The sequence below is a fragment of the Stegodyphus dumicola genome, chromosome 4 (genome assembly GCF_044657685.1).
Source record: "Stegodyphus dumicola isolate Sdum_Otavi_A_Nest chromosome 4, ASM4465768v1".
In the NCBI taxonomy this organism is placed as follows: domain Eukaryota; kingdom Metazoa; phylum Arthropoda; class Arachnida; order Araneae; family Eresidae; genus Stegodyphus; species Stegodyphus dumicola.
This window is the reverse complement of record NC_140771.1, coordinates 241,660,004-241,687,469: the sequence shown is the minus strand read 5'-3', so window position 1 is coordinate 241,687,469 and position 27,466 is coordinate 241,660,004. Positions and strand designations below refer to the sequence as shown.

The 27,466-nt window shown below is 31.6% G+C and overlaps 2 protein-coding genes across 2 annotated transcripts in view; one reads left to right on the top strand and one right to left on the bottom strand.

The window, feature by feature from the left end:
- LOC118193461 (transformation/transcription domain-associated protein-like) overlaps nucleotides 1-6,717 on the bottom strand; it is a 313,501-nt gene extending 306,784 nt beyond the window's left edge. The window contains exon 1 of the mRNA XM_085816144.1: nucleotides 6,568-6,717. The gene's annotated coding sequence lies outside the window, so the exon portion shown is untranslated. The remainder of the gene's footprint in view (nucleotides 1-6,567) is intronic.
- A 580-nt stretch (nucleotides 6,718-7,297) lies between these two features.
- Nucleotides 7,298-27,466, top strand: part of LOC118193463 (erlin-2-B-like) — a 59,981-nt gene continuing 39,812 nt past the window's right edge. The window contains exons 1-4 of the mRNA XM_085816143.1: nucleotides 7,298-7,491; nucleotides 20,608-20,697; nucleotides 20,853-20,875; nucleotides 24,958-25,038. Of these exons, the coding sequence (XP_085672269.1) occupies nucleotides 20,610-20,697; nucleotides 20,853-20,875; nucleotides 24,958-25,038 (192 nt within the window). The 5' untranslated portion in view covers nucleotides 7,298-7,491; nucleotides 20,608-20,609. The remainder of the gene's footprint in view (nucleotides 7,492-20,607; nucleotides 20,698-20,852; nucleotides 20,876-24,957; nucleotides 25,039-27,466) is intronic.

Sequence of the window (27,466 nt, the reverse complement as noted above, 5' to 3'; positions counted from 1 at the left end):
ATTTCCAGAAGAGAAATCTTTTCGTGTTAAGTAATTTTTGTTTCATGTTAAAAGAAAAAAAAATGCATGAAATTGCGTAGTTGTATTATTTTGAGTTAACCAATATTTCATCTTAAGCACTTTCATGTTAAACATATTTCACTGTACATATATATATGCATACACATGTATGCATTTCGGATTTGGTACCTCCTAGTAATAGAAGAGTACCAAATTTTCTCTTTATTCATCATGCATCAATTACAAAACATTCTATCCTACAAATGTAGAAAAATCAATACTTTTCTGTTATCAGGACTGGATTTAGATATATATATATATATATATGTCTACATGTGTGCATGCACTTCCGAATCCAGTTCTCAATAACAGAAAAGTACCTGAAAAATCTTAGAAGGCAGTAAAATCCTAGTATATGGTACAATGTGATTTATTTTGAAAACTGTCACCAATACCAAAATGACTCGTTTACTGCTCATCATAATGTCGCCAAATCCCATATCTATCATATACTAGGAATAATCCTTAGAAGGCTACTTGCTACTTTACCGTTTCACCGGCGCAAATCATGCCAAGCAGACTTTATTGGCAACAACACACGGTATACACATAAAACATGTTAACAAATGTTAATTCTAAGGTTTTTTTATTTTGAAGGCATAAACATTTTAATATCGTTTAAAATTTTGTAAAAAGGTAATAAATAAAGACAATAAATTTGTAAAACGAAATTAATTTAAGAATTTACTATGTTTTCATGGTAGAGCATCCTGATTCGAAGGTTCATATCACGTGACACCAAGCGATCTTATCTCATGTAAACTAAGCTACAAAAATGTAATTCTCGCATTAATTTCAAGTTATTAAGTTTCAAGTTATCCAGTTATCAGTTCATTCTACATTAATTTCAAATTAAATCTTAATATGGAATACAAGTTTAAATGCAAAAATCATTTTTATTCATACGAATAGCTTACTCAGAAATTATGTAAAACCGCAGTGCTTTACTTCGCTAGTGCATTCACATCAAAATTGATGAAATTAACAATTTACTTTGCCTTTTCTGTATTTTTGCCTTCGGATGAGAGGTATGATTGCATCCTAATTGACTTAATTACAGTGAATGGTCTAAGGGCATAAAATTTAATTACTTTTGTAAATATTCTATGTAATTGTATGCCAGTATTGAAAGAAACAATTAATCTAATAAGAAATGGCTGTGACTTATTTTGAAAATGAGGCATAAAAGGTTACCAGCAAGGATATTTCGTTTGGCATCGGTAGTACCATTTTCGGCGACTTTATCGCTTGCGCCGGCAAAACGGAAAAGTACCGGCTAGTCTTTCCGAAGATGTTGGATGATATGTCCACATTTGGCATCTTCTGAAAATTAATCCCCAAATCGGCTCTACTCTTGTATGCGCCCTAAGATCACCAAATGTGGCGATATGTGTTCTACGCTGGTTTTTGGTGCAATTCTGTACTGGTTTGGTGGCAATCCTTTTGACAGAGGTATGGTGCAAGATTTCAGTCATGTATTTTAGATTGTGTGGAAAATAAATTTAGTATTAAAAAGGTACGATGTAGTTATTTACGAGTCTTTTGTTCATGGGTGTGTTTATGAGGATTGAATTGTAGTTTTGGAATTTCTGTGGGACTTTTAAAACGGGGTCCGAAATGCAGACCTCCTAAGGAATATTGACAAACGATATAGCAGATAGAAACATTAACTGCTATACCTTTAATCCTATTCTACAGTACACACGGGATTTGGCGACAATCGGGAGGCATTTGTGGCATTTTTCGGATAACCGACTCTTGGCGACTCGTTGGGGCAGACGCGAGAAGGCTGTACCATATACAGTCAAAAGTCTTTAATTCGGACACCCATAATCCGGAATGATCTATAATCCGGATTTCAAAGCTACAAACTTTCTGCGCATGCATCGCATTGACGCATGTGCATAGGCGTTTATGCGTGCGCGTAAGACCTTTACTGATGCTAAAGCAAAATTTAAAATTTATAAAATTAATTATTTAGCAGTAGTAGCAATAAAAGCTCCCTGAGATTATATATTGTGCAAACAATGAAGACAATAAAGAGGTTTCAAACTTAACCAATTTATTAACAATATAAAAAAAAATAAAAACACAAAGAATAAATTTAAACAATATCAGACTCTTAGAAAAAATATAATATAACCATCATTTTCAAACTTTCATTCATCAAATAATATTTTATCTGTTCTCCAAAAATACTGGCATTCAATACAAACAAAATGTCCTAAACAGAAATTATGCGGTCTCAAATGAAATTGGCTACACATTCAATAAGTCCATGATCAATGGTCAAGAAAACACCTGAAATTTAAATTAAGTCCTTGAAAGCACTTAAATCCGGCCTAACTCCACTTACAGTAGTTGAACACGAGGAATCGCCGCTAACTTATTTTAAATGCCACCTTCATGAAGAATATGGATGCCACCCACAGTAGTCTGGAAACCGCACACCCAAGAGCCAGGAAAGCAGGAACTAGAAGGGCTGAGCCAGAGCGACGTGAGATACTTATACCAGAAGTAGGCATGACATCATCTCACAGCAACCAATCAGCTATCAGCACGATTCAGCTTTCCAGATGACGTAACATCACGTTTCGTTTTTGCATCTTAATTAGGTTGAAACAGTCCGTTCTCAATGCAAACAGTAGCAGTAAGAAAATTTAATGTATAACGAACGGTATAAGCTAAGCTAAAATTATCTAATTCAGTTAATGTTGCAGATTACGTTGTTCCTTAATCTTCGAATTGGATCCGGCTTATAATATTTTGCAGACTGTTACAGCAATTTTATAAGAGTAAGCTTGAACTTTCGATTATGTGAAATAGAATTTCCGATATATATTTACTAATATGTAAAGGATCTGCAAAGCGAAAGTATGTTTCAAAATCCGAAATATGTTCATCAATTTTACGCTGCTCTGCGACGGGGGGAGGGGCGTCGCCGCGGCGCGCAATGAATTGGAAGTTGATCTGTCAGCACTATTCTTATCTTCAGGGCTGATGTTTTTATTTTATTTGGCTTATAATTCCTTACTAAATACAGTATTTCATCTCGATGTACTCCGTCTTTGATATGATTTAAATCAAGTTCCTCGTAATTATAATTCGCTTCCGATAGTGAAGAAAGTGACACAGAGGTTATTGAAAAGGAAAAAATTTCGATTGACAAATTAGACGGTTTTCTCGACACAGCAATTATGGGACTTGAACAGTGGAACTTTGAAACTAAACAAGAAATTATGTCTGTTTAATAGAATTAAAGAGAGAGTATTATCACATGAAACGAAGCAACTTAAACAACTTACATTGAAAGAAATGTTTAATAAAGTAAACAAATAAATATTAAGCTTTTTCTTTTTGTAAATTTTGATACCCTTTAGATCATAATTGTTCTTTATTTCATAAATTATGGTTTCATATTTTTAATTTTTGTAATTTCTGCATGCCATCTTAACAGATTTAAACTGATGATCTATAACCCGGAAAAATCAATAATCCGGAATCGCCGAAGTCCCGACGAGTCCGGATTAACGACTTTTAGTTAGGATTTTACCCCGATAAGGGCTGCAGATTAATGATTTAAGTTCTACTAAGAATTAGAAAAAAGATTAAATGAGAAAATGCAGCCAAACTGGTAAACTCGCAGGTTCGCACAAACCGAAGATCAAGCTAAACATAACTATTTCAACGTAACTGTAACATAAATGGGCTCTACTCTCATATGCGCCCTAAGGTTGCCAAATGAGGCGATATGTGTTATGCGCTGGTTTTTGGCACGATTGCATGTTCTGTTCTCTGATGGTTTTGTGGGCGATGTTGGTTTCTATGGCAACCCTTTTTACGTGGAAACTTGGATTTATTATAGTTGGTTCATGTGATAATTAAGTGATATATGATGTGTTGGCAAAGTTTTAGTCACGTGCCTGGTAAAACTATTTTTTCGGGTGGTTGAAATTTTACAAATATTTAAGAGAAGGAGGTTTTGAATATTTATTAGTAAAACATAGTATGAATTTTGTGGATAGTGAGCCTGGCTGTTATATAAATGTGAAACAGGAGATGATGCTTTTAACAAATTTGTGCTGTTCGAAAAAGCATACATTGATGGTAAGTGCATTTTGTTATACAGTAGAAGTGCAGATATCCACAAAGCTTGGGACCAAAGGTTGTGTGGATTTTAGGGATTTTGGGATAGAAAAGGTAAATCATAATATTCATGCTAAAAGTCAAAATAAATAAGGCGTATTAGATACATATAATTAAATTATTATATACATTATTATAATAATTTATTATATGCATTAAATTATTATTACATATATATCATTTACATTAGGCTCCTCTATTTTTAAATCAGCATGAATCTGTTTCCCCTTTTCTCTCAGGAGAAGTCTTGAAATTGGTACCCCATCACTCAGGCCGCTGCCGGAACCACTCGTACAAGACGGCATCGAGGTTTGCTGATTTCGCCTCGTAAAGATTTCCAGTTTCAGATTCCGGTGTTAGACCACTACAACTGTGGTATTGCTGTAAAATTTTAACAGCTTTTCTTCACTTTTTCATATATCATACACGGTCCATGTCACAGTTCCATATGATTCTGCTACAAACTGAGGAGTAGCACCTGCCTTTCATCTTTTTAGGAATTTCCACTTTTTGTATTACCATCAATGCAACGTGATTACGTTTTTTAATGTTGCAAGCAGTAAAATCATGAGTGCATTTCACATCTGTCATTGTATTAAAAAGCGCCGTAATTTAAAATATTCTTAATTTATCCACAAAATATCGGGATTAAAAAAAAAAAAGGCAGCACTAAACAATCTCGTGAAATAACGAAGCTCAGAAAGTACAATAACGTGAATCGTGTACTTGAAGAAAGAGTTAAGTGAATCATCTGCTTTTTTACCTCTATGCAGATTAGAGGGAAAAGAACTTTTACCATGATGTCAACAATTTGGTATTTCCATTATGACTCATTTTATTTGGTAAATATGATGTTATTATCCAGTAAGTATTTTTTCTTTGATTTTCGTACTCCATGTTGCAGTTTTCGAAACCTATAAACTGAATGTGTATATTTTGAGAGGCAACGCGGATTTCAGGTCGGAGGATTTTCGGTATTTGACTGTATTCTTGTTCTTATTTAGTAGAATGTTATGTTCATTGTTTTTTTAGTATGAATTTCTGTTGCTATTGCTGTTTTTTTTTAGTTGTTTGAAATTTATTTTAGTTTATTTTGTTGATTAGTGTGCAATGCCTAGATTGTGCAGTTATTAAACAGAATGCTCTTTACGCAGTATTCTTGAAATTTATTGTTGTTATGTTAATTTATTAAAGCAAGGTCAGTGTAGTTCATAGATTCCTTCGCTGCCTAGATTGTGCAATTCATAGACGTTTTTTTAAGTTAAAGCATATCACTGTGTACATGGATTCTTGTCAAATATTTTTGGTTAGAAACTTTATGTTTTTGCTATCTAAATTTTTGTTTTTGTTTCGGATTTTTAGCTTAAATTGTGTGTTCAAAACGTGTTTTTGCATGTGCGAAAACCACGTTTTTCGAGATATTTTAGACTAAAAGTTCGAAATGTAGACAAAAAATTTAGGTAGTAATGTGGCAGCATGGAGTTCCTCGCCTAAACTGTTCGGTGAGAAATTTTTCGCTGCATTTGACGACCTGAGGGCGCATATAAGAGTAGTTCCCATAAATGAAATCATGAGTGTCACATATGTAATGGTACATCACACATAACCATAACTCTAATATAGAACAATAGCTAGTAATGTAGAATAAACAATGTTTAACTAATCAGGTAAAGTGCAGAATCGCCCACTTATTTGTTTGGCGCTTTTTTAATGAAAATAGGTCGATATGTACATGGATACCGAGTATGTGCAATTCTTAAAAACTCGCCAAGCAGTGAGTGATTCTGCACCAGTGCCGTAGCTAAGGGGGAACATCTGTTCCCCGGTGCAGCATCCAGGGGACCCCAAACTGGCATTAAGAAATTTTAGAATGAAATGTTTTCCATTCTTAAAAAATAGGTGGGAACGCGAAACCTTTAATTGTCCCCGGGCGTTGGAAGTCCTAGCTACGGCTCTGTTCAGCACTTTCCGCAACTGATCTCATAGTCCTCATTTACACATACCTATAGCACATAAATAATATAAGTTTTGGTAAAATCCTAGTATACGGTACAGCCTTGGCACGATATAGCACATAAATATATCACGATATAGCACATAAGTTTTGGTAAAATCCTAGCCGCGATTTTGAAAACTGTAGCCAACACCAAAATGACTCATTTACTGCTTTTCATAAACACCGCGTTTATTGTTGATCATAATGTCGCTAAATCCCGTGTGTACCGTATATCAGGGTTAAACGTAAGTTTTAACTTATTTAATCAAACGTTACACTGAGTTTCGAAAATGTAACCATACAAGCTGTAAAAACATGATGCTGAATACTTTAAAAGTAAAGTATTATTACAAAATCATACTCACAAGATTTTTATTAGAAGCAATATTATTGAAGAGATGAATGATTCTTCTCAATCAAAGGCCAAAAATATGATAATGACATTGTATTTTTAAAAATTTCTCCGCAAATCTACGATGCATTACACGCGATTAATTGAAAAGCTGCATTCAACATTTTTCACCCGGTAAACAAAGACGGTGAAATCAGGTTTTTTAACCTCACGAAAATACTGAGTGAAAGAATCCTTCCTTCATCCATGTGAAGAATAATAAATCTGTTTCAAGATTTATTAAAGTTTAAGAGCTGAAAAATCTTTTATTGAAGAATCAAGAAACTCATAAATGTTAAGTTTAAAGAGATTTATTCATTTATAATATTGACCCTATTAGATTACTCAGATATCGAAGAAATCACTGTGTTACTGATTTGTATCCATTCTTACATTTTCATTTGATAGTATTTTTTTCATTATATAGTAAATTAATAGCTTGATAACAATAATTATGTTTTTATATTATTTCTCAGATTCTTTTAGATTTTCTTTTAGCTTTCTCAAAACTAAAGTTTCTGCTTTAGATCTCATGATATGTATTTTTAAAGGTTACGCCATGAAAGCAGAAATTACGTAGAAAATTTGGGGCTTTCTCATTTTCATATATTTGAATTTCACGTGAAAATTATTTTTCGGGCTGGAATAATGACGAATGAAAATAATAATGACGAAGAAGTGAAGTGAAACAAGTATGTATCATAGTCCTTTTTTTTTTAATGTGGTCCGGTACTTTTTTCATCTTGTGTTTAGTGTAAATACATTTGATTTAAGATGAAAAGTTACGTTAATATATTATGTAAAAGAGCAGAATTTTCGCTTTGCATTTTTATCGCATCATGTGCAAATAACTGAGGTTACCTGTTTTGCTGTTTTTATTGCTGTCGTCTTTTGCAAAGTATGACACCGAGGTTTTCATAAATTCAGATAACTTTAAGAAAATATAATTTAAATTTTGATGGCATAATTCTATAGCTATACTGAACTGCATTTTCAGCGATAAATATTGAGTTTACAAAGCATCATTATGTTAAAAATTATGATAGCTTTACGTGTAACTGCACTTAACATACTAAATTTGCACTGGTTATTGCTAATAAAAATTTCTGTAAATGCTATGGTTACCCTAAATCATATATTATAATTCTTTCATCTGTTTTGTCTTTAATTTTAAAAGGAATTCTAACATTAATTTAGTGTTTAACTTAGTTACAGCCTGTAATATGTTAAAGGTACGTTTTATTTTTACTTTTAAATGATACTATAGGAACTTGGTTTAAAATATGTATTATTCAGAAAATAATAACAAATTTAATTCTTTTGCATCAACTTCTTTCAGTGTTTATTCCGTTTACTTGTAATGCTGAAAATAATTTAGTCACTTTGTGCAAAAATTAGGTTTTACTCACTGTACACTCTTAATTTGTTAAACTGAAAACTAACTAAAATGCTTGATATATTTGTTCAAATTAAATTATTCTTACATAGTGATATACAGTAGTATCTTAGATTACTGAATGTTATCACTGTGTAGTCATTCATATTTCAAAATATTATTGGGGTTGTTGGTAGTAAATTCAGTGTATATTGTGTGTTTATATTTTTCAGTGTGAATTCTACCACTACCTTTCATATTGTTCATTGTATATGCCCCAAAAGCATTTATTCAAGTGTTGGGGTTTTCATCCGCAGGAAACCCGTTAGCACACTTGCATTTTTACTCGTCAAGCTCGATGAGCCGAGCCGTAAACATGATATTTTGTAAACGTGATTTTTAGTGTATGTAAATTCAAGTTAGCAGACAGTGGTAGTAAAAATTCACGGATAATAAGTACGTAGATGTAAAACTAACCGGTTAAACGTGATCTAAGAAAATTAATTTGTATTAAATTCAAGTTAGCACAGAAAACAATATATTAAACATAACGGGAAGTAAAAAATCATTTAAAAAATATAAATTAGTATGTGTATACTTACGTTTACATTAAAATGATATGTATTTTCTCTAATTCATATAGAATACTAATATTTCTATTACAAGTGTCTTTTTTCATTTTTAAGTACTTTGCTTGTTGATTGATGTATTTCGGTAAAAGCCATGCCCATGTAATAAATTAATGAATGCATGACCTTTAGTACATCTATTTTGCATAGTTTTCAGTTATTTTTTTTTCCAAGTTACTTGCATACAGCTTAAAGCATTTTACGTTTAAACAGATACCTGTCCTTTTTCATAATATATTTCACAATACAAATAACCTTCAACAGTAATCAAATTTTCTTCAGTAGCATTGTTAATAAAACTAGAACTTTATACATTTTATTATTTTTCAAGAGTCATTTAAACTCTATTCCTTACACCAGCAATGGTTTGCTAATTTTGATGACCATGGGGATGCATCAAACTATTCTGTCATCTTAGATAATCAATATTTTTTATTTCAATTTAATCAGCTATTTATGTCACACCTGCCATCCTCTGAAAGGTTATTGTTAGAAAAGCATTAACACTATAGTATCTTGTTAAAATTTTATGCCATAAAAATGTATTTATTCTCATAATTTTAGATGACAATAACCAATAATAAAGATAAAAGCATTCCTTAATTATTTAAAATGTACATGCACATTTTTGCGGCCTATGAAAATGAATTATTTTAGAGGTTGGAAACCTAGTGGTTCTGCGTGTTTACAGCTGTTAATAATTAAGAACATTAATAATTATGTGTGCGGGTAAGACCTTTATGGCTGCGAATATGCGCGTGCGCATAAAACATTTACACATGCGTGTTTAATGTATAACGGACGGTATAAGCTAAGCTAAAATTATCTGATTCAGTTAATGTTGCAGATTGCGTTGTTCCTTAATCTTCGAATTGGATCCGGCTTATTATTTTTATAATTTTCATATTTCGCTTCCGATAGTGAAGAAAGTGGCAGAGGTTATTGAAAACGAAAAAAATTTTGATTGACAAATTAGTCGGTATTCTCGACACAGCAATTATAGGACTTGAACAGCGGAACTTTGTAACTAAACAAGAAATTATGTCTGTTTAATAGAATTAAAGAGAAAGTATTATCACATGAAACCAAGCAACTTAAACAACTTACATTGAAAGAAATGTTTAATAAAGTAAACAAATAAATATTAAGCTTTTTCTTTTTGTAAATTTTGATACCCTTTCGATCATAATTGTTCTTTATTTCATAAATTACGGTTTCATATTTTTAATTTTGTAATTTCTGCATGCCATCTTACCAGATTTAAAGTGATGATCTTTAATCGAGAATCGCAAAGTCCCGACGAGTCCGGATTATTGACTTTTGACTGTATTATCGCCAAAGTTGGCGATGTTTACATTTATCATGTTCTCTGTAGAAGTGCTTCCCAAAAGTGTTGTTACTCTACTAAATAACAAGACTAGATGTAGGTCAACAGATCATTTTCAGGATACTGTAGTGAGAGTGATTAAGGATTTCATTTTGTACTTATTGTATGCAAAAGTTAGAATTAAACTTTATGTGTTAATTGTTTTGAATCAAGACTGATACCGTATCTTTAACTGTGATAGTGCTTTTCTGTTATCTCTATCATGTTACATAATTTTTTTCAGTGTTCTGTTGTTTAAGATTTTCTAATGAAAATTTTGTAATAAAAACTTGTTAAAAAAGCAGGTACTCTTCGGTTTCGAGGGCCGTAAAAAATCTCCAAACTATTGTTGATGCTAATGCTGCCAAAAATAATTGCGGCAAGAAAGGAAGTATAATAGTAAATAACTATCTAAGATTGATGTTTTAATTTAGATGAAAGGTTAATTTCATTTGAATTAATGCCTGCATCGCTATTTCGCTACCGACTTATCGCTAAAGCATAATTTCATCTCGTTGGTTGTTCAAACGTAATTTTCTATAATGAATGATGCCTTTTCTTGGAAAATATTCTCGGTAAAGTGCAGAATCGCTCACCTATTTATTTGCCGCTTTTTACAAGGGTAAAAACAATTGGATTTTTGTCAATTTTCTTTTACTTTTTAAGTGAAAATAGGTCGATATATACATAGATAAAGCCAAGGGTGTGCACAGTGCCATTTTTGTGCAATTTTGGGATTTTTTTAAGTGAAAATAGGTCGATGTGCACATGGATACCGAGTATGTGCAATTCTTGAAAACGTGTCAAACAGTGGGTGATTCTGCACTTTACCCAAAATTCTATTGCCGACTTTTCATCATGGGCAATTTTCAAATTGTTAAATCCATAGGATATTAAAAAAGGATTTAAAAATGAAACTAGTATTTCAATGGCGTCTTAAGAAATATAGAACTACATAAACTTACGCAATCTGAAATCAGCGCGTATGCTAGATTTGGCACGCTGTTAAATGGGCACACTTGCTAGAATTGGTGCTTTTGCGCATATATTTTCGCTGCAATTTTTTTACGTTCCTCAAAACGGAATAGTACCAAAAAGCATAGTTAACTATCTTATAGCCACATTACGCTTGAAGAAAATCGCAGCGAATGGCTTTCTACTGCGATTTGAACTGCAGTTGAATTATGGGTGTTTAACGGCTGGATCATTTTGCCACTTGTGAGCTAAAGAGAGTATTAATTTGCTGATTAAAAAGATAACAGCGCATGGAATTGTGTATTTTGGGTAATCTTGCGTTCCCTGTCAATTTCTTAATATGGCTAAGGATGTCTCTAATTTTAGATGAGTCTGGGTAAAGGGTTCTTGATACCTATAGTAATATTACGTTTCAATAAATTTCTATTTTCTCCTGTGAATGTGTACATGTACACATCAGCTTGTTCAAATAAAAAAAAAAAAAAAAAATTTAGTGAATTACTCACTTTTCCACTTAAATACAAAAGCCTTAATTGTCTCTATGTTGAAAGGAAACAATATGCAATATATAAGCAAAATAGTGACATTAATACACTCATGTCCATAAATTAAGGATAATGCAAAATCAGGCAAAGGTAGCAAAACAAATTAGACTTATTTGTAAAGCTCATTTATTAAACGAAAGGTAAAGAGCAAAAAACGATGTTATATGTTTGATATTATTAAAAAAATTAGCAATTTGTTTTTCTACCTGGAGCAAATTACAAAAAAAAAAAAAACCTATTTACAAAAAACCAATGTTACATGGTTGGTATGATTGTTAATACATTGTGTGTCTCCCAGACAATGCAATACAGTCCGTAAAACACCTAGGCATGCTGAGTATCAAATTATCGATCTGATCTTTGGGGATATTACACCACTCAAAAAGCAATGCTCTCCGAAGTTCCGGTGGACATGTAGGAGGAGGTTGACGGGCTGCAACTCGTCGCCCAAGCATGTCCCACACGTGCTCTACTGGATTCAAGTCCGGTGAGAATGCTGGCCAGTCCATACGGGTGATATCCTCCGATTGAAGGCATTCGCTTACGATGTTTGCACGGTGAGGACGGGCGTTGTCATCCATAAACACAAATTGTGCGCCCATAGCGTCCCGAAACAAACGTACATGTTGTTCCAGAATGATTTCCCGATATATTTGGCTTGCCATGGTTCCAATTTGAACATGCAGGTCAATTCTGGAACCCAGAATAATTCCACCCCAAACGAGCACTCCTGCCCACTGTAACGGTGTCGTTCAATGATGTTTTCTTGGTGGTAACGTATACAAATCGTTGCCAAAGTCTGGAGATGACACTCTGGGCAATTCCAAGTTCGTCTGATACTTCCAGTTAGGTACGCCCACATTCCAGACGGCCGATAATTTTACCACGTAAAAAATCATCCAAATGCATCCATTGTGTCATAACTATTCGGTTATTGCACTGAAATGCTTATAAAGTGCCTGCGAACAATTTTACTTCTTTGCCTGTATTCCTTATATATCACTCTCGTCATTGTGGTGTACCATCGGTGTCATCTGGTTACTTCCTGAAATTTGCATATGATTCTTGAAGATGTGTGTAGTGATTTTACAGGTGATATATTTATTTTAGAGTTTGATTTCCGTGTGACTCCGAATTATCCTTAATCTATCGACAAGAGTGTATATCGTATGTGGTATTGTGATAAACTGGTGCTTAATTTAAAGCAGTAATTCGGTAAAAGTATATTTTAGGGTACCCCTTCGCGATTTTTGGCAGTACATGGCTTGCAAAGCTGTGATTTTTCCACCCAAAATTGCCCCTACACAAAGCCAAGATAACAAGACAAAGAGTTGCACAAACTCGGTATCCATGTACACATCGACCTCTTTTCACTTAAAAGAAATTCCCAGAATTGTGTGGCATTGTGCACTCCCTTTATCCATGTACACATCAACCTATTTTCACTTGAAAAAACATTGGAGAATTGCACAAGCTAGGCTTTGTGCACTCACTTGAGTATGTCCGTGTACACATCTATATATTTTCACTTAAAAAGTCAAAGGAGCACCCAATTCTACAATAGAGGCAAACAAAAAAATACATAATCTCAGTGAACTACATTTTAAACCAAACAATAAAATAACATAAAAACTATCCTTATTTAGAAATTCCTTTGTGTTCAGTCTGTGGCACACAAAATTCCTTAACAGCATCCAAAAACTTCCTAAAATTATCTGAACTAGAATCCGTAAATCGGCATCGCTACATAATAAAAGTAAAAAATATCTTGCGTATTCCAGACTGTCTGGAAAATGGCTACTAAGTAAACTTTCATTTACACACCAGTCAATTAATGCACTTTTTCTCTTCCGTTCCAAATCGTACAGAAACTTCAAATTAATCTACATTCAGCCGTTCTACCATCGAAACAATGAAACAAGCAGTGTACTTCCTAACCCCACACACACGCACCAAAGCCCTTACAAAACATCCCATGATTCAAAATTTCCCGTAATAATGCAAACGATTATGTCATAATAGGGTTTCCATAACATTCAACTGTTCAGGTTACCATAAGTGAAAAACAACTTGGCATTAAAGATAACTTTATAAACACAATAAATTAATAGTTACATATATTTCTTCGAAAAATTCTGTCTTTTTCATATGTGTACAGTCAAAAGTCTTTAATCCAGACTTGTCGGGACTTCAGCGATTCCAGATTATCGATTTTTGCATATTATAGATCATCAGTTTAAATCTGGTAAAATGGCATGCAGAAATTATAAAATTAAAAATATGAAACTGTAATTTATGAAATAAAGAGCAATTATGATCTAAAGGGTATCAAAATTTACAAAAAAAAGCTTAATATTTATTTGTTTACTTTATTAAACGTTTCTTTCAATGCGCGCATGCATAAAGCATACATTACACATAGTCGAAATTAGAAAATTGTAACCAGAAAGCTATTTGATTTGTATTGGTGACATTTATAATGATGAGGAATTTGATTTAAATCGTATCAAAGATGGAGTACATCGAGATGAAATACAACATTTAGTAAGGAATTATAAACCAAATAAAGTATAAACATCTGCCTTGAAGATAAGGCTAGTGCTGACAGTTCAACTTCCAGTTCATTGCATGCCGACACCCTCGCCCCCCTCGCGCACAGAGCAGCGTGAAATTGATAAACAGATTTTGGAATGGTTAGAGAAACAAAGGAGCCTTTACCCATTTTTTGCAGCAGTTTCACTTTTTGTTTGATGGACATCGAAACATGCTTTCTCTTTGTAGATCCTTTTGCAGCTCCAGCATCGGAAATTCTATTTGACATAATCAAAAGTTCCAACTTACTTTTATAAAATTGCTGTAACAGTCTGCAAAAAATAATAAGCCGGATCCAATTTGAAGATTAAGGAACAACGCAATCAGCAACATTAACTGAAATAGATAATTAGATAATTTTAGCTTAGCTTATACCGTCTGTTATACATCAAACACGCATGCGTAAACGTATTATGCGCATGTGCAGAAAGTTTGTAGCTTTAACGTCCGGATTAACGACTTTTGACTGTACATATATTCATTTTATTTACGTACGCTTCAGAAATAATTGCATAATTTTGTTCTGTTTAAAGGAATGTGCAAGGAAGTTGATGACTTTAAAAAATTAAGATTAAATAAGTAGGCTAAAAAAGTACTTTGTATTCAAGTATAACAAATACCCACCTGTTTCTGACAAATTTAAAGTGTTATTTTTGTTAGAAAAAAATAATGAAGTTAAGAATATTGAGTAAAGCTTGAGAAAATGAATGCCAAAAAGTTTTAATTTAATCCCTTTCCTTCAGTTTCAGCTCTGAAATTCAGCATAATAAAGATTTTATATATTTCTGAATTGTTCTTAAAAATATGCATTCTGTAATTATGTTATTTAAACTATACTTGTATATTAATGGAGAAAATGTTAAAATTCACCCAAAAAGAACAAATAGTTGCCAACTTTGGCACCATTTCTCAAGTTAATTGCTATTGCAACCGTATGACATTGCTAATTCTTTGGGATCCACAAACCAATGAAGGTGATGCTTTTAGTTATTTAAAAGAATATAATATATTGCTGATTGACCATCAGTGTTCCAATTTGCATGAAATTAAATTTTGCTTGAGCAAATCAAAGAGCACATAACTATGTTCAAAAGACGTTGAATCAATGGGAATGCAAGTCAGCAACTGCAGCATTAGATTTTAGGGGGCACAGAGAGAATTGACTCCACTGGATTCAGTTCTAGTCAAAATTTTTAATTCAGGTTTTATCAGTTATTCGCAATAGAAATCTTTCATCTTTATCATTAGATCTTCATTTTAATAATGCTGCATCAAGCAATAAGTCACCAATTGGACATAAACTTCATTTTTCTAATATGCAGCTTCAGTCAGAATACTGATGGTAGTAAAATCGCTTTATCTTGATTTTTTTTCTCTCATCTTGCTTGATGAACTTATTCTTCTTTCCAGCCCTCCATAAGTATTGCATTAGATTGGAGCCGGTGTTAGGCTTTCTGCTACCCAGTGCTTTTTTAAACTTTTTTTGCCTTTTTATTCTGCTGTCCAGCATAGCTCTAGTGGTTGTCTCGGTTCTAGTTCCTGTCCTTAGCAGTCCAAAGGAATGTTGTTCTATTCTCCACTCCCTCATCACTAAAATCTTGCAGAATGTACTGTGAAATTTCCTGAATGTTAGCTTCATAAATGTTTAATTTTGAACTATCATGTTTCATTTCCTAAAATATCTCCATGTGCATTCAGGTTCAATTTCAAAGAAGTCTTACTTTAAACTGCCTTTTCTTAAAGAACTGAAGTAGAAACCTTTACTTTGCTTTCAAACTTTAATTTCAAGTAATACAAATTTGTGCAACCTCTCTCACCTTTAAGAGATTAATATAGAATTTCCTATAAGAAATGCAGAGAGCATTTATCAAAACTGAGTGGAAGATTTGATGTTGTTGTCATCAAACCTGGAATCCGAAACTATCAAATCTGGAACCCACATCTAGCTGATTTACCATCAAACATGATTACGCTAAAAAATATAGCCTAATTTATGAAAGCTAAATGAGAGAAAAATGTAACAAAAAATGCATGTTTTCTGGACAAACATCAGAACTCTTCATTCTTCAGCTAGTATGTAGCATTAGTGTACTGCTAGATACTTAATTATATTCAATGTGCTTCTTCTTGTGTAGGTCTGTATTTATTATTAGAATACAGACAAACTTTAGCATATGTAAACTTTAAACATAAGTAAGCACTTGAATCTTGATGCTTACTTTCTCAACATAATTTGATAAACATGTATCAAGGTGAATATACAAAACAAAACCATATTTGTGATCCCCTATAACAAAATTCTTTTACAGATAACAGTATGAAATGAAAATTTAACTCATTTGACAATACTGGAAAACTTCTCAGGTGATGATATTCAAAATGGAAACTTCATTGAAAAATTTCATTATTATCTAGAATATGCAAAAACTCCATCGGTAATCATTGTTTAGAGACTTTTTTGAATCAAATTTCGTAAAAAAAGCACCTTACTGTCTCAATATCACAAAGCAGATGAAGTATTTTGATGGCAAGGGTTTGCTTGTGCTAGAAAAAAGCATAAATGTTCTAACATTTGTCTGGGTCAACAACCGAGGAGAGGCCAATAATGGGAAACATTCGTGTGATATAGCCTTGAATCCTCAACAGGTCTATGTATCATGCTCACAGATAAGAAAGAAAAATTATAGTATTTGTTGCACAAGCTTTTGTGTGGTCCATGGTGAAGCCACGTTTTGTATGTCAAAGTGAACAAAATTTAATATTTGGTTCACAGAAAACTCTCTAATTACATAGGAGATGTGTGTGTAATTTTCTGAAGGTTAATGTTTTCTGCACTTCTACAAAGTGTGATGTATTTAGATCTTTTTTTTTCTTTGCACAACCTTGTAATTTATTCCTTGGGAATGCTTGAAAGGGAAGATTTTCTCATGCCTACTTCTCAACAAGACTTAAGAGCAAGTAAAGCCACGTCAGGCGAGATGGTTAGCTCAATTTATCAAGCCATGTTATTGCTTGTAGAGAGTTTTATATTTATTGACAGTTTACCTAGTTATTTTGTCTTTATTTTCATTTCTAGTTGCATTGGTTCCTACCAATCTCCCTTTAGTTCATGTATTAAGCACAGAGTTCTTAACCGAAATCTTTCGGCAGCTATAGCTGACGTCTCGCTATTACTTCTCTTAGGCAACTGTGTTACTTATTTCATTTCTAGTTTGTTAGCCGTAACTTTTAGTGAAAGTTTGAGGGCCTGAATCAAGCTTGTGGGTTCTTTTTGTCTTGTAATTTAATATCTTATTTTTATTTGATCTGTAGTTTCTGATATTCCCTCAAACTGAATAGATTTATTTTTTATACACTATATAACCATTAGTCTGTCAGTTTAAAAAAAAAAAAAAAAAAAAAAGGTTATTTTAAACTTCAGACTTGGAGTTATTTTACTGAGAACTTTTTGATCAAACAGTAAGCCATTTGACTGTTATTACAAAGAATCTTTACATTGAACATTTGTGCATGTTTGTGGAAATTTAGAGAGTTTACTTTCATTTTACATATGTATTTGTGAAATAAATTCATTACAGTAATCGTAAGTATCTGTACCATTACAGAGGGTGTTCACACATTTTTGCAAAGATTTATATATGAAAAAAGTTAGAATTTTATTCTTTAATATATTCAGTCTGATAGCTCTTTTGTTGAACTATCATATTATACCTTGATTTCCAAGATAAAAGTCCTTTTCGTAAAACATCAAGGTTGATTTTAATCCACTCCTCCTTCACAATCTTCCAGAGTCCATCCAAATATTTTGAGATGTTGCTTATAAAGTCCACTTTTAAAATTAAAAATGCACAGCAATCCATAGGAGACGCATTAGAGGACTTGTGTGGAATACATTTAAAGTGAATAGCTTCAATTCTGGTTTCATTTCTCTATTTTTTTTTTTTTTTTTTTTTTTTTTTTAATAGAGAGTAGATTTAGAGGTATGTGTTGGAGCCTTATCCTAATGGAACTTAACACAGTGAAGATTGTTTGAATAAAAAGATGGAATTTCTTCTTTAAAAGTAGGTGTTAAAACGCATTTCTGATAGTAATCCAAATCAATTTTGACATTTTTTCCCACTTTCCTTATTTTAAGTTTTCCATTATAAGAGATTCCAGTAATAGCCATAAAACCTTTAGAAAAACTTTCTTGGTTTTCTCCGAATCAACATAATAAGTCTTTTTCTCCTCTTTTTCGGTAGTAAATTAAACTTTTTCTATTTCAATCAGATAAGTATATCCAAGCCTCATCAATTGTAAGTATAAATTTCCAATTTTCACCTGCTAAATAATTTTCATACAGCAGTCTGCTGAGAAACATGTTTCAGTGTTAGGCGATGAACATAGTGTTTTTTGTTCTGATTAGCTTTAAATCAGATTTTATAATTTTGTTTACTGTTCCTACAGACATATTTAAAGATTTTGCAGTTCTTTGGGGGGGGGAGGCTGAAATTTCCTTTAAAACATGAGGTACGACTTTAGATTTAATAAGAGCTGTCTGTACCTTTGTTGGGTATGCATTTTTTTCCTCCCTTTTTCCCAGTCAGATGTAAACTTTAACATTTCTTTCCTTTCATATTAATTATGTCCTTATTTTACATATAGAAATATTAAAACCATGCTTTTAACATCTCTTTTTAATAACTGAATAAGAGTATTTTTTCGGACAGCTCTCAAATATAGATTTCGATCCATTGTTTATTTTTCAGCAACATTTTAAAGAAAATAATATTTTTAATGCTGCAGACAAGAAATAAACCTTATTCCAATTTGATGCTAGTTACATTTATATTTTAAAATTAATATTTAAATTTGTGGAGAAAATCAAAATCATTACAAAAATGTGTGTAATTTTGATTTGGTTGCGTTTAAGAACAACTCAAAATTCAACAGCCATTGCTGAAGAGTTCATTTGGTATGCAGATGGAATATGTGACTGAAACAACATTTATAAATCACAATAGAAGTTGCTAGATTCATTAGTAATATCTTATGTATGTTCAGAATTTGCAAGTCAGTTTGAGAGATAATTTTGAAAATTCTCAATGATGTGAGCATACTGATTACTTAAAAATTCTGTCAAATTTCGCTGTAAATTAAACACTGAAACAATGTAGCACTTTGGGTTGTCATGAATAAAAATGATTCCAATACCATTGAAATTGCAGTCATAATCTTTTTTGTAATGAATTCTTCTATACTGGGCATCTATAAAACTAGTCATTCCAAAGTTTTGATTTAAAATGCTTAACAATCTTTTTAGGTTTATGTTCCAAAGATTTGGTAGAGATTTAGAATTTAAAATCTTTCTGAAGAAGTCTCAGCCTTGAAAAAACTGGATTCAACCTTTGAAAACTGGAACCTTTCACGTCTAATGAATTAATTCAGTTAAAGTTAGATTTGATCGCAGTATGGAAACCTTCATGTTAGTTGTGTGTGAAAATAAAGTTAACTTTCATACAAAAGCCTAAGAAAGATAATAGCTTATTCTAAAATAATTTTTATTTCTCGAATAATAGTTTCTCTGCTATGTGCACTGTTCCGTATCATTTATTTTATGTTTTCAAAAACAACATAGGATTTAAAATTTAAGAAAAAATACATTCAATTTGTTTTTTTAAATGAGTGATTTATTTATTCAAATGAAAATAAAGGAAATGAGAAGAAAATACTTGTTTTTTACCTGAGTACTGCTCGGATATATCGTACAGTAGTTTCAAATTTGTAATGCTTCTGAACACTAGGTAGGAGAAATAAAGTTTGACATTTTTATGCAGCCATATAAATTACATAAAAAGGCAAAATTCTCATTAATTTCAAATGTTAATTATTTTTTAATATAAATGTGGATTAGCTGTTCTTGGAAAATCCATCACTTTCACGAAATCTACCATGTGGCTCCTATCATAATGAAATTTGGCCACCCCTGGCATTATTGAAAATAATGTATTGAATAATTCGTTTCTTACAGCTGATGCAGAAATCTATAGTTTAAAGTAAATGAAAACTGCTATGCATTTCTAAATGTATGATTTATGAAATATTTATCTGGAATCGCTATTTATATTTAAATTGAAACATGAGTGGATAAGTAAAGCAAAAGGCAGGAAATTAGTGTTAAGTTTATTTATTTAAAATAAGTCATCTCTTATAAATTTGTATTTAGATGTTTGAACCTTGCATATTTTAATTCTAGAGCAAGCAATAGTTCTCTCAACATTTACCAAATTTCATGTATTTCTGAATAATTAATAATATTAAAAAATGAATAGTTCCTGGCATTGTTTTTAAATTTTAAGAAAACATGAAATAAATTAGTAACTCTTGGAATAATATTTAAAGTTTGACATTTTTTTTCCCCTTATTTCTTGGCATATATTTTAGTAGTACCGGTTTCCTTAGTTAAGCATATATTTGTAAATGTTTTGCATCAGAATATATTTCTTAATGTCATAAATAAATGTCTTCTAAAATGAATGCTTTATTGTTTCAGATATGGCTACACCTTCGGCTGTAGTTGCTGCAGTTGCTGCTGTTTTGTTATTTATAATTTGTAATTTTTCCCTGCATAAAATTGAAGAAGGTAAGAATTTATTTTTGATCCTTGGTGTATTTTTAAAAATATTAATTTTGGAATTCTTAATTTTTGTATTTTTTTATGTGTGAAAATAATACAAAAGTAAAAGTTATCAAAAAATTTAAAACAGTATTTCTTATACACTTTTTCTCTTTTTTCAGGTCATGTAGGTATATATTACAGGGTAAGTTTCTTCTTCAAATCTCAAAATATATCTTTAAAAAATTCTGTTACTGTGTGTTCTTCAAATCTTAAAATAACTTTAAAAAATTCTGTTACTGCATGTTAATTGAATAATGTAATTTGTTAATAATAAAATAATTCAAACTATTACTAAAATAATTCTAATACTTTACTGTGAACAGGACAAATGTAGCATATTTATATCATGCCATGAACATCTGTGCAGTGATAAGGTGTATAATCTTCAATGCACACAGTGCTAAATTTTTGCAGTTCTCTTGATTCTTTTAAGCAAAAATGTCGGAGAATAGCATAAATTGGGCAATTAAAAATGTTTGCATTGAGGATTATGTATATAAAATATATGGAAGCTTTATGTATCAGCTTTTATGTTCGGCAGCCTGAAAACAGGAAAGTACCATAATTCTGTTATGTTGTTTGTTAATAATTAAAATAATATATTAAAACAGGTTTTATTATTAATAAACTAGACCTTTTAATTTTTGTCCTAATGCATTGTACCCAGCATTTAATAAACTTGGTCCAGTCTTGGTTGAATTTTGGTGCAGACTGGGATCCATTATATATTTATTTATAAAATTACTAAATGAACTTTAAAAAGGCCTTTTTTTTTTTTTTTTCCTAAAAGCTGTCACTTAATTTAAGAGGTTTTTATATTTACACTAAATATACGTGTTTGTATAACTGTCCTCTTTTGTTGCAGTTTAGAATTTTTTTAGTTGATATAATATAATAGTATTGTTTCAGTTTTTCATTGTTTCAGAAATGAAATTTATTAATGTTATATTTTCAGAGAGAGATAGGTTATTGCCTCTTATAAATAATGTATTTTATTATGTATTATTGATCAATTCTGTGACATCCAAGAATTTTAGGTACTTGTGCATTAACAAAACCATCTTCATGCAGTTTAGCATTTTTTTTTTTTTAAACAGAGCACGAATGATAACTTATTAAGAAAACTATTTATTTAAACATACAAATTATTACATATATATTTTAAACTTTAATGAGGTATTTATCCAAAAAATCAATCGGAATGTGGTAGTTTTACTTTTGTAAGGTTTATACCAAGTTCTTAAGTTATTTAAGTTAATGCTCCTTTCCTATCTATCCTAATGTCAGCTTACTACTAATCCTCTAAATTTCCTACCAGAATGTGTTTTTAGAATCGTGTTTGATGCAAATGTATAAGAGTAGTATTTAAGTCAAAGTTCCACGGACTTTGTGAGAAAGCCTCGGAGTTTCTGACTAGAGCGCATTTGCCTTTTGGCCACATCTCTCTAAGCTGTTACTATGCTTGGCCGTATTACTGGCCCTTGATAGCTTTGCTAGATAATTCGATATTTTGGGTCCAACTACTTACGTTTGCTATAGCTTCAGCTATATCTCTTTAGTTAAGCATTAGTTAAGTTCTTCTTTCTGATTATTTTGACTTCAAGCCCAGGTGGAGGTTTTGCTGCACGCCCTGAGAAAGGGGCCAGCTGTTATTCTTATTATGAGTAATAAAGAGCAATTAACCCTTCTTGATTCTTAAGTGTCTGTTACCGAAATTAAGCATTTAGTTGTTAGATAAAAGTGTGGAACCCCACACTTAGCAATAGCTGTAAAATTTCTTGGCAGTTAATAGATTCAAAGCAATTTTTTCCTAGCAGTCTGTCAACAACATACTATATTTTTGCAGACATTTTTCTGCAGTTTATTCCATTGGTGACAGATTACACCAGCATGTTTTTTTAAATAGAGTTTAAGACAAAAATATCATGATTTGTCTATAAAAATTGTTGTAATTTGAAATGTAACAAAAAGTGCATGTAAGAAAGAAACTGATGCTTACAGTGACTTAAATATTTGTTGATTTTGGCACATTTTAAATATTTGTTGATTTCTGCTAAAATGGCTGTATTAATGTGGAAATACTGATTATTATATAACTTGTTGTAAATCAAAGAACTAGAAAATATACAGTACTTGTCTTCTAAAGCGGCCTTGACAAGAAGGTGGCTCTGACACATTTCTGAATTGATGAGAAACAAAGAGTTACTGATCTGTGCATGTAAAAGAAACTAACATTTACCAATTTGCACATGTGTAAGAACAGTTAATGATCTAAATCCCTTATTTTTTTTTTTTTTTTTTTTTTTTCCCCGTAACTGCAATTTATCAATAAAGCAGTTTTTCTGGTACTTACGTATTAATGCAACCAGGCCAAAATTCGCATAAATTGCCAAATTTGGCGACCCTACTTACGGCAACCCTACGTGTTATATGTAGTTTTGTAAAAAGAGCATGTGGAGATTCACAAAATTTTCCTGCATTTTCGTGCAAATTTTTGTAATTTATGAGAAAATAGCAGTGTAGATGGATAAAGTCAAGAGTGTGCGCAATGCCATTTTTGTGCAATTCTATGATGTTTTTTTTAAGTAAAAATAAGTCGACGTGTACATGGTTATGCCGAAAACGGTTTTCAATCAGTGCTAAAAGCAATAGCCAAAATATTTCCGCCAAAAAAATAATTCTGCAACTTATTCAAATTCGAAACCGGAAGGGTTTAATTGCTATTTTATATTTTAAAACAAAATAATATAAAAAACTGCATTAAAAATTATCTGTAATTAATAAATGTACATTTTCTTTCTACTCATACTTTTTTACTCAAACTTACAAATCGCGCCAACCTGGTTGCGATAATACGTAAGTACCGTTTTTCTTTGTAAAATATTCATTATGCTTACTATTTTTAGTCTTTCATCAATGAAAAAAGAAGCTAAGAATTATCGGTACTTTTCCGTTTTGCCGGCGCAGGTGATAAGTCGCCAATAATGGTACAACTGATGCCAAACGGAATATCCTCGCTGGTAACCTTTTACGCCTCATTTCAAAACAAGTCACAGCCATTTCTTATCAAATTGATTGTTTCTTTCACTACTAGCGTACAATTACATAGAATTTTTACCAGAGAGTTCAGTTTTGTGCCCTAAGGCCATTCGAGCTAATTAAGTCGACTAGGGTGCAATCACACCGCTCACCCGAAGGCAAAAATATAGAAAAGGCAAAGTCAAGGGTTAAATTCATCATATCTAATAAGAATGCACTAGCAAAATAAAGCTCTGCGGTTTTACATAATTTCAGAGTAAGCTATTTATACGAATTGAAATAATTCTTGCATTTAAACTTGTATTCCAAATTAAGATTTAACTTGAAATTAATGTAGATAATTACTGAGAGAATTAGATTTTTGTAGCGTAGTTTACGTGAGATGAGATCACTTGGGGTCACGTGAATCAGGACGTTTTACCATGAAAGCATAGTAAATTCTTAAATTAATGACTTTTTACAAATTTATTGTCTTTATTTATTTATTGGCTTTTTATAAAATTTAAACGATATTAAAATGTTTATACCCTCAAAATAAAAGATTCTTAGAACCAACATTTGTTAACATTTTATATGTGTATGCTATGTGTTGTCGCCAATAAAGTCTGCTTGGAGAGATTTGCGCCGGCGAAACGGAAAAGTACCGAATTATCCTGTGTGTTTAATAATAAATATAAGGTACCTATTTTGCAGCATATAATTGTATGCTACATTTGTTTTCACAAATTCTTTCTGTTTGGTTAAATACTTTTTTCTTTAATATATATCTTCTCTTTCAGTTAATGGGAGATTCAAAATAATAAGCGTGGTAAATATTTGCAATGAAAATTCTCTATAATTTTGAAGCAAAATTTTTCACTAGCCAAAGAAGCATGAACTATAAGAGTGTACGAAAAACTGTTGTATTTTTAAATCAAAGGTAGAAGAAATACATATGCGCAGATAGGTAACCATGATTAATCTAAAAATATTGTTTGTTGCCTTCATGTTTATCCTTAGTATCCAGAACATGCACAAGTTGCGTATTACCTATATTAACCACAGGAACTTGTAATATAAATTTTAAATGATGCTATTGACAATGCAGTTAATGTTCATATATGTTGATTAGAAAGTTAGATGTTATATTATTTTTACTTATATTCTTGGCATATCATTAAGTATATTTTATTTATTTTTAATTAGGGTGGTGCTTTATTAAAAGAAACAAGTACACCTGGATTTCATATGATGGTGCCATTTATCACTACATACCGCTCAATTCAGGTATTCTCCCCCTACTTGAAATTGTTTAATGTTAATTAACACAGTCATCTTATTTGTTTACATGTGGTATCTATCACTTCTGCTTTCATCTACTCCTAATAGGATGCAAATTAGTTAAATTATTTAAGCGCAGAGTTTTTGTAGTTTGAGGAAGAGCATTTGGGAACTATCATTAATTAATTATTTTGTTACAATTCCCTTTACTTAAGTACTTTATGAACTTTGTTTTATTAGCCATAGTTGCTTCATGAAATCTAGAGGGCTAATCCAAAGCTTAGTAGGCATGTGTTGCTTTGTATTTAATATTTGATTCAAGTATTTGTTCCAAATTTTCCTCAAGCTGTGAAAGTTGGTTTGTTATATTTTTAAGCTCTATGTAACTGCCCGATTGATATGTTAATAAGAAAACTTATTTTAAACCTTCATATAAATTTATATTTACCATACTTAGGAGTAAGATGGGTTGATATTATTTGTCCATTTTACAGTTATGCAAGTTGACATTTAAACTTCCATGAAAGTCCATAAAGTGTATTCCTTTGTGTTTTGAAATCAAAACAAAATCCAACCATGAAATTATTTTGCTTTAGTTGATAAATTAAAATTAGCATGCATTTAATTAAAATAACCATATTAAAAAAAATAAAGTATTTGATAAGGCTTTAAATTCTAATCCTTAGTTTATATATATATATATATATATATATATATATATACGTGTGTGTGTTAATAGTTATTTGTTATTATTTTCATAATTTTTTTCCAATTTGAGGTTGATTTGTAAAATTTATGACTTGAAGAAACAGAAAAGAAGACAGAAATGAGTAGTTTATTCCTGGTCACATATATCCCCGACTTGAGTGTTAAAGTAATCTTGTTTAATGCTATTTCATTTAGAAATTTCTTTTCAGTGATGATATTCCCATTTGCCTGTGTATTACTTTAGAAGTGTTTAATAAATTGAGATCTACATAATTCATTGATCTTGAGCACAAGGGTAATTAATAGTTTTTAATCTCCAGTCTGCCATGATAAAATATTGGTAATGGATGCTGTGAGAAAAAAAATTTTATCTATGATTTTTTTTTTTTTTTTTTTTTTTTTTTTTTTTTTTTTTTTTTTAACCTTAGGTTTATGTCTGTGAAATAAATATGCAATTAGAGCTATATTTTGGCTTGGATTGGAACTTGTGAATAGATTTTGGCTTTGGATTGAACACTTAATCAGTGACAAGAGTTTTTTAAGATATCTCTCATTTTTTTCTTCATTTAAATTCTTGTAGAAATAAAATTTATCTTCCTTAAGTATTGAATTGTTGAATCTTATTTTTGGGGAAATATAGCATGTTAATAAATGCTTTTGTATTTATTATAAATTGCTAACAGTAATTTGACCATAGGTTCATTTAAAAGATTTAATTCACCAAATGGACAAGCAGTAAAGAAGTCGCTGACTGAACTCTGGTAATTTGGCCTGGGTTTGAACTCGGGTGAACAGGCTGGCTCCATTGACATTTTTGTGGTTTTCTCCATGTGTAAGATATATAAAAACCAGTTTCCCTTGGAAAATCTTCAATGAAGGTATCCCTACCCTTAGGCAGGTAGCCCACGAGTGCCTTGCCATGTTTCAAATAAACCAAAAACATTAACCACTTGCACTACGACTAAACTTCACGGTTGCGGTGCCGTATGCTACAATATAACAAGGGTAAAGTGTCTCATTTACGCCGCTCGACGTCTGTGAGTGCAATCCAGAGCTGTAACTCGAGAAATAAGCAATCCCGTTGTTAGGCAACGTGTGCACCACGTTATTTTCATTTTTGTGATAAATGCCTATCAACGTGGTGTTCATGCTGCTCCCAATTTGAGACAAAAGCATCTCGAAGTGAGTGGCACATCTTTTTAGCGCAAGTGGTTAAAAGATTAGAACTGGGTACTAATAGTGTACACTTGCTTTGAGCTGAAATGTTATTGGTTGATTGCAAAAGCTCATGCCCAATTTGAAACCAAATTAAATATTGTGCATTTTCATGAAAAACAGTATTTATTAATAATGTGCTCTTCATCATTTCTATCTTTCATTGTTTACAAGTTTTCGAATTTCTTCTTTGTAGAAACTACTTGGTATCACTTCAGGGAAAGGTGAGGTAGTTTTTTGACTTCTTGCAGAGGATCAAATTTTTTGTCATTCAGATTATTTTACAGAGAATGAAAGGGGTGAAAATTTGAAGGGGTAAAGTCACAGGAATTGAATATATGCTGGAGGACTTTCCATTTTAACTCTTAAGTTTTTGCAGTGTCTGTTGAGCAGCATGTGATCTAGCATTGTTATGTTGAAAGATGATGCCTTTTCAGTTAGCCAAAGTTAGAGGTTTTGCTCGGATTTCAACACTGAATAGGGTGTATTGCAGCACTTCTCCACATTGGCC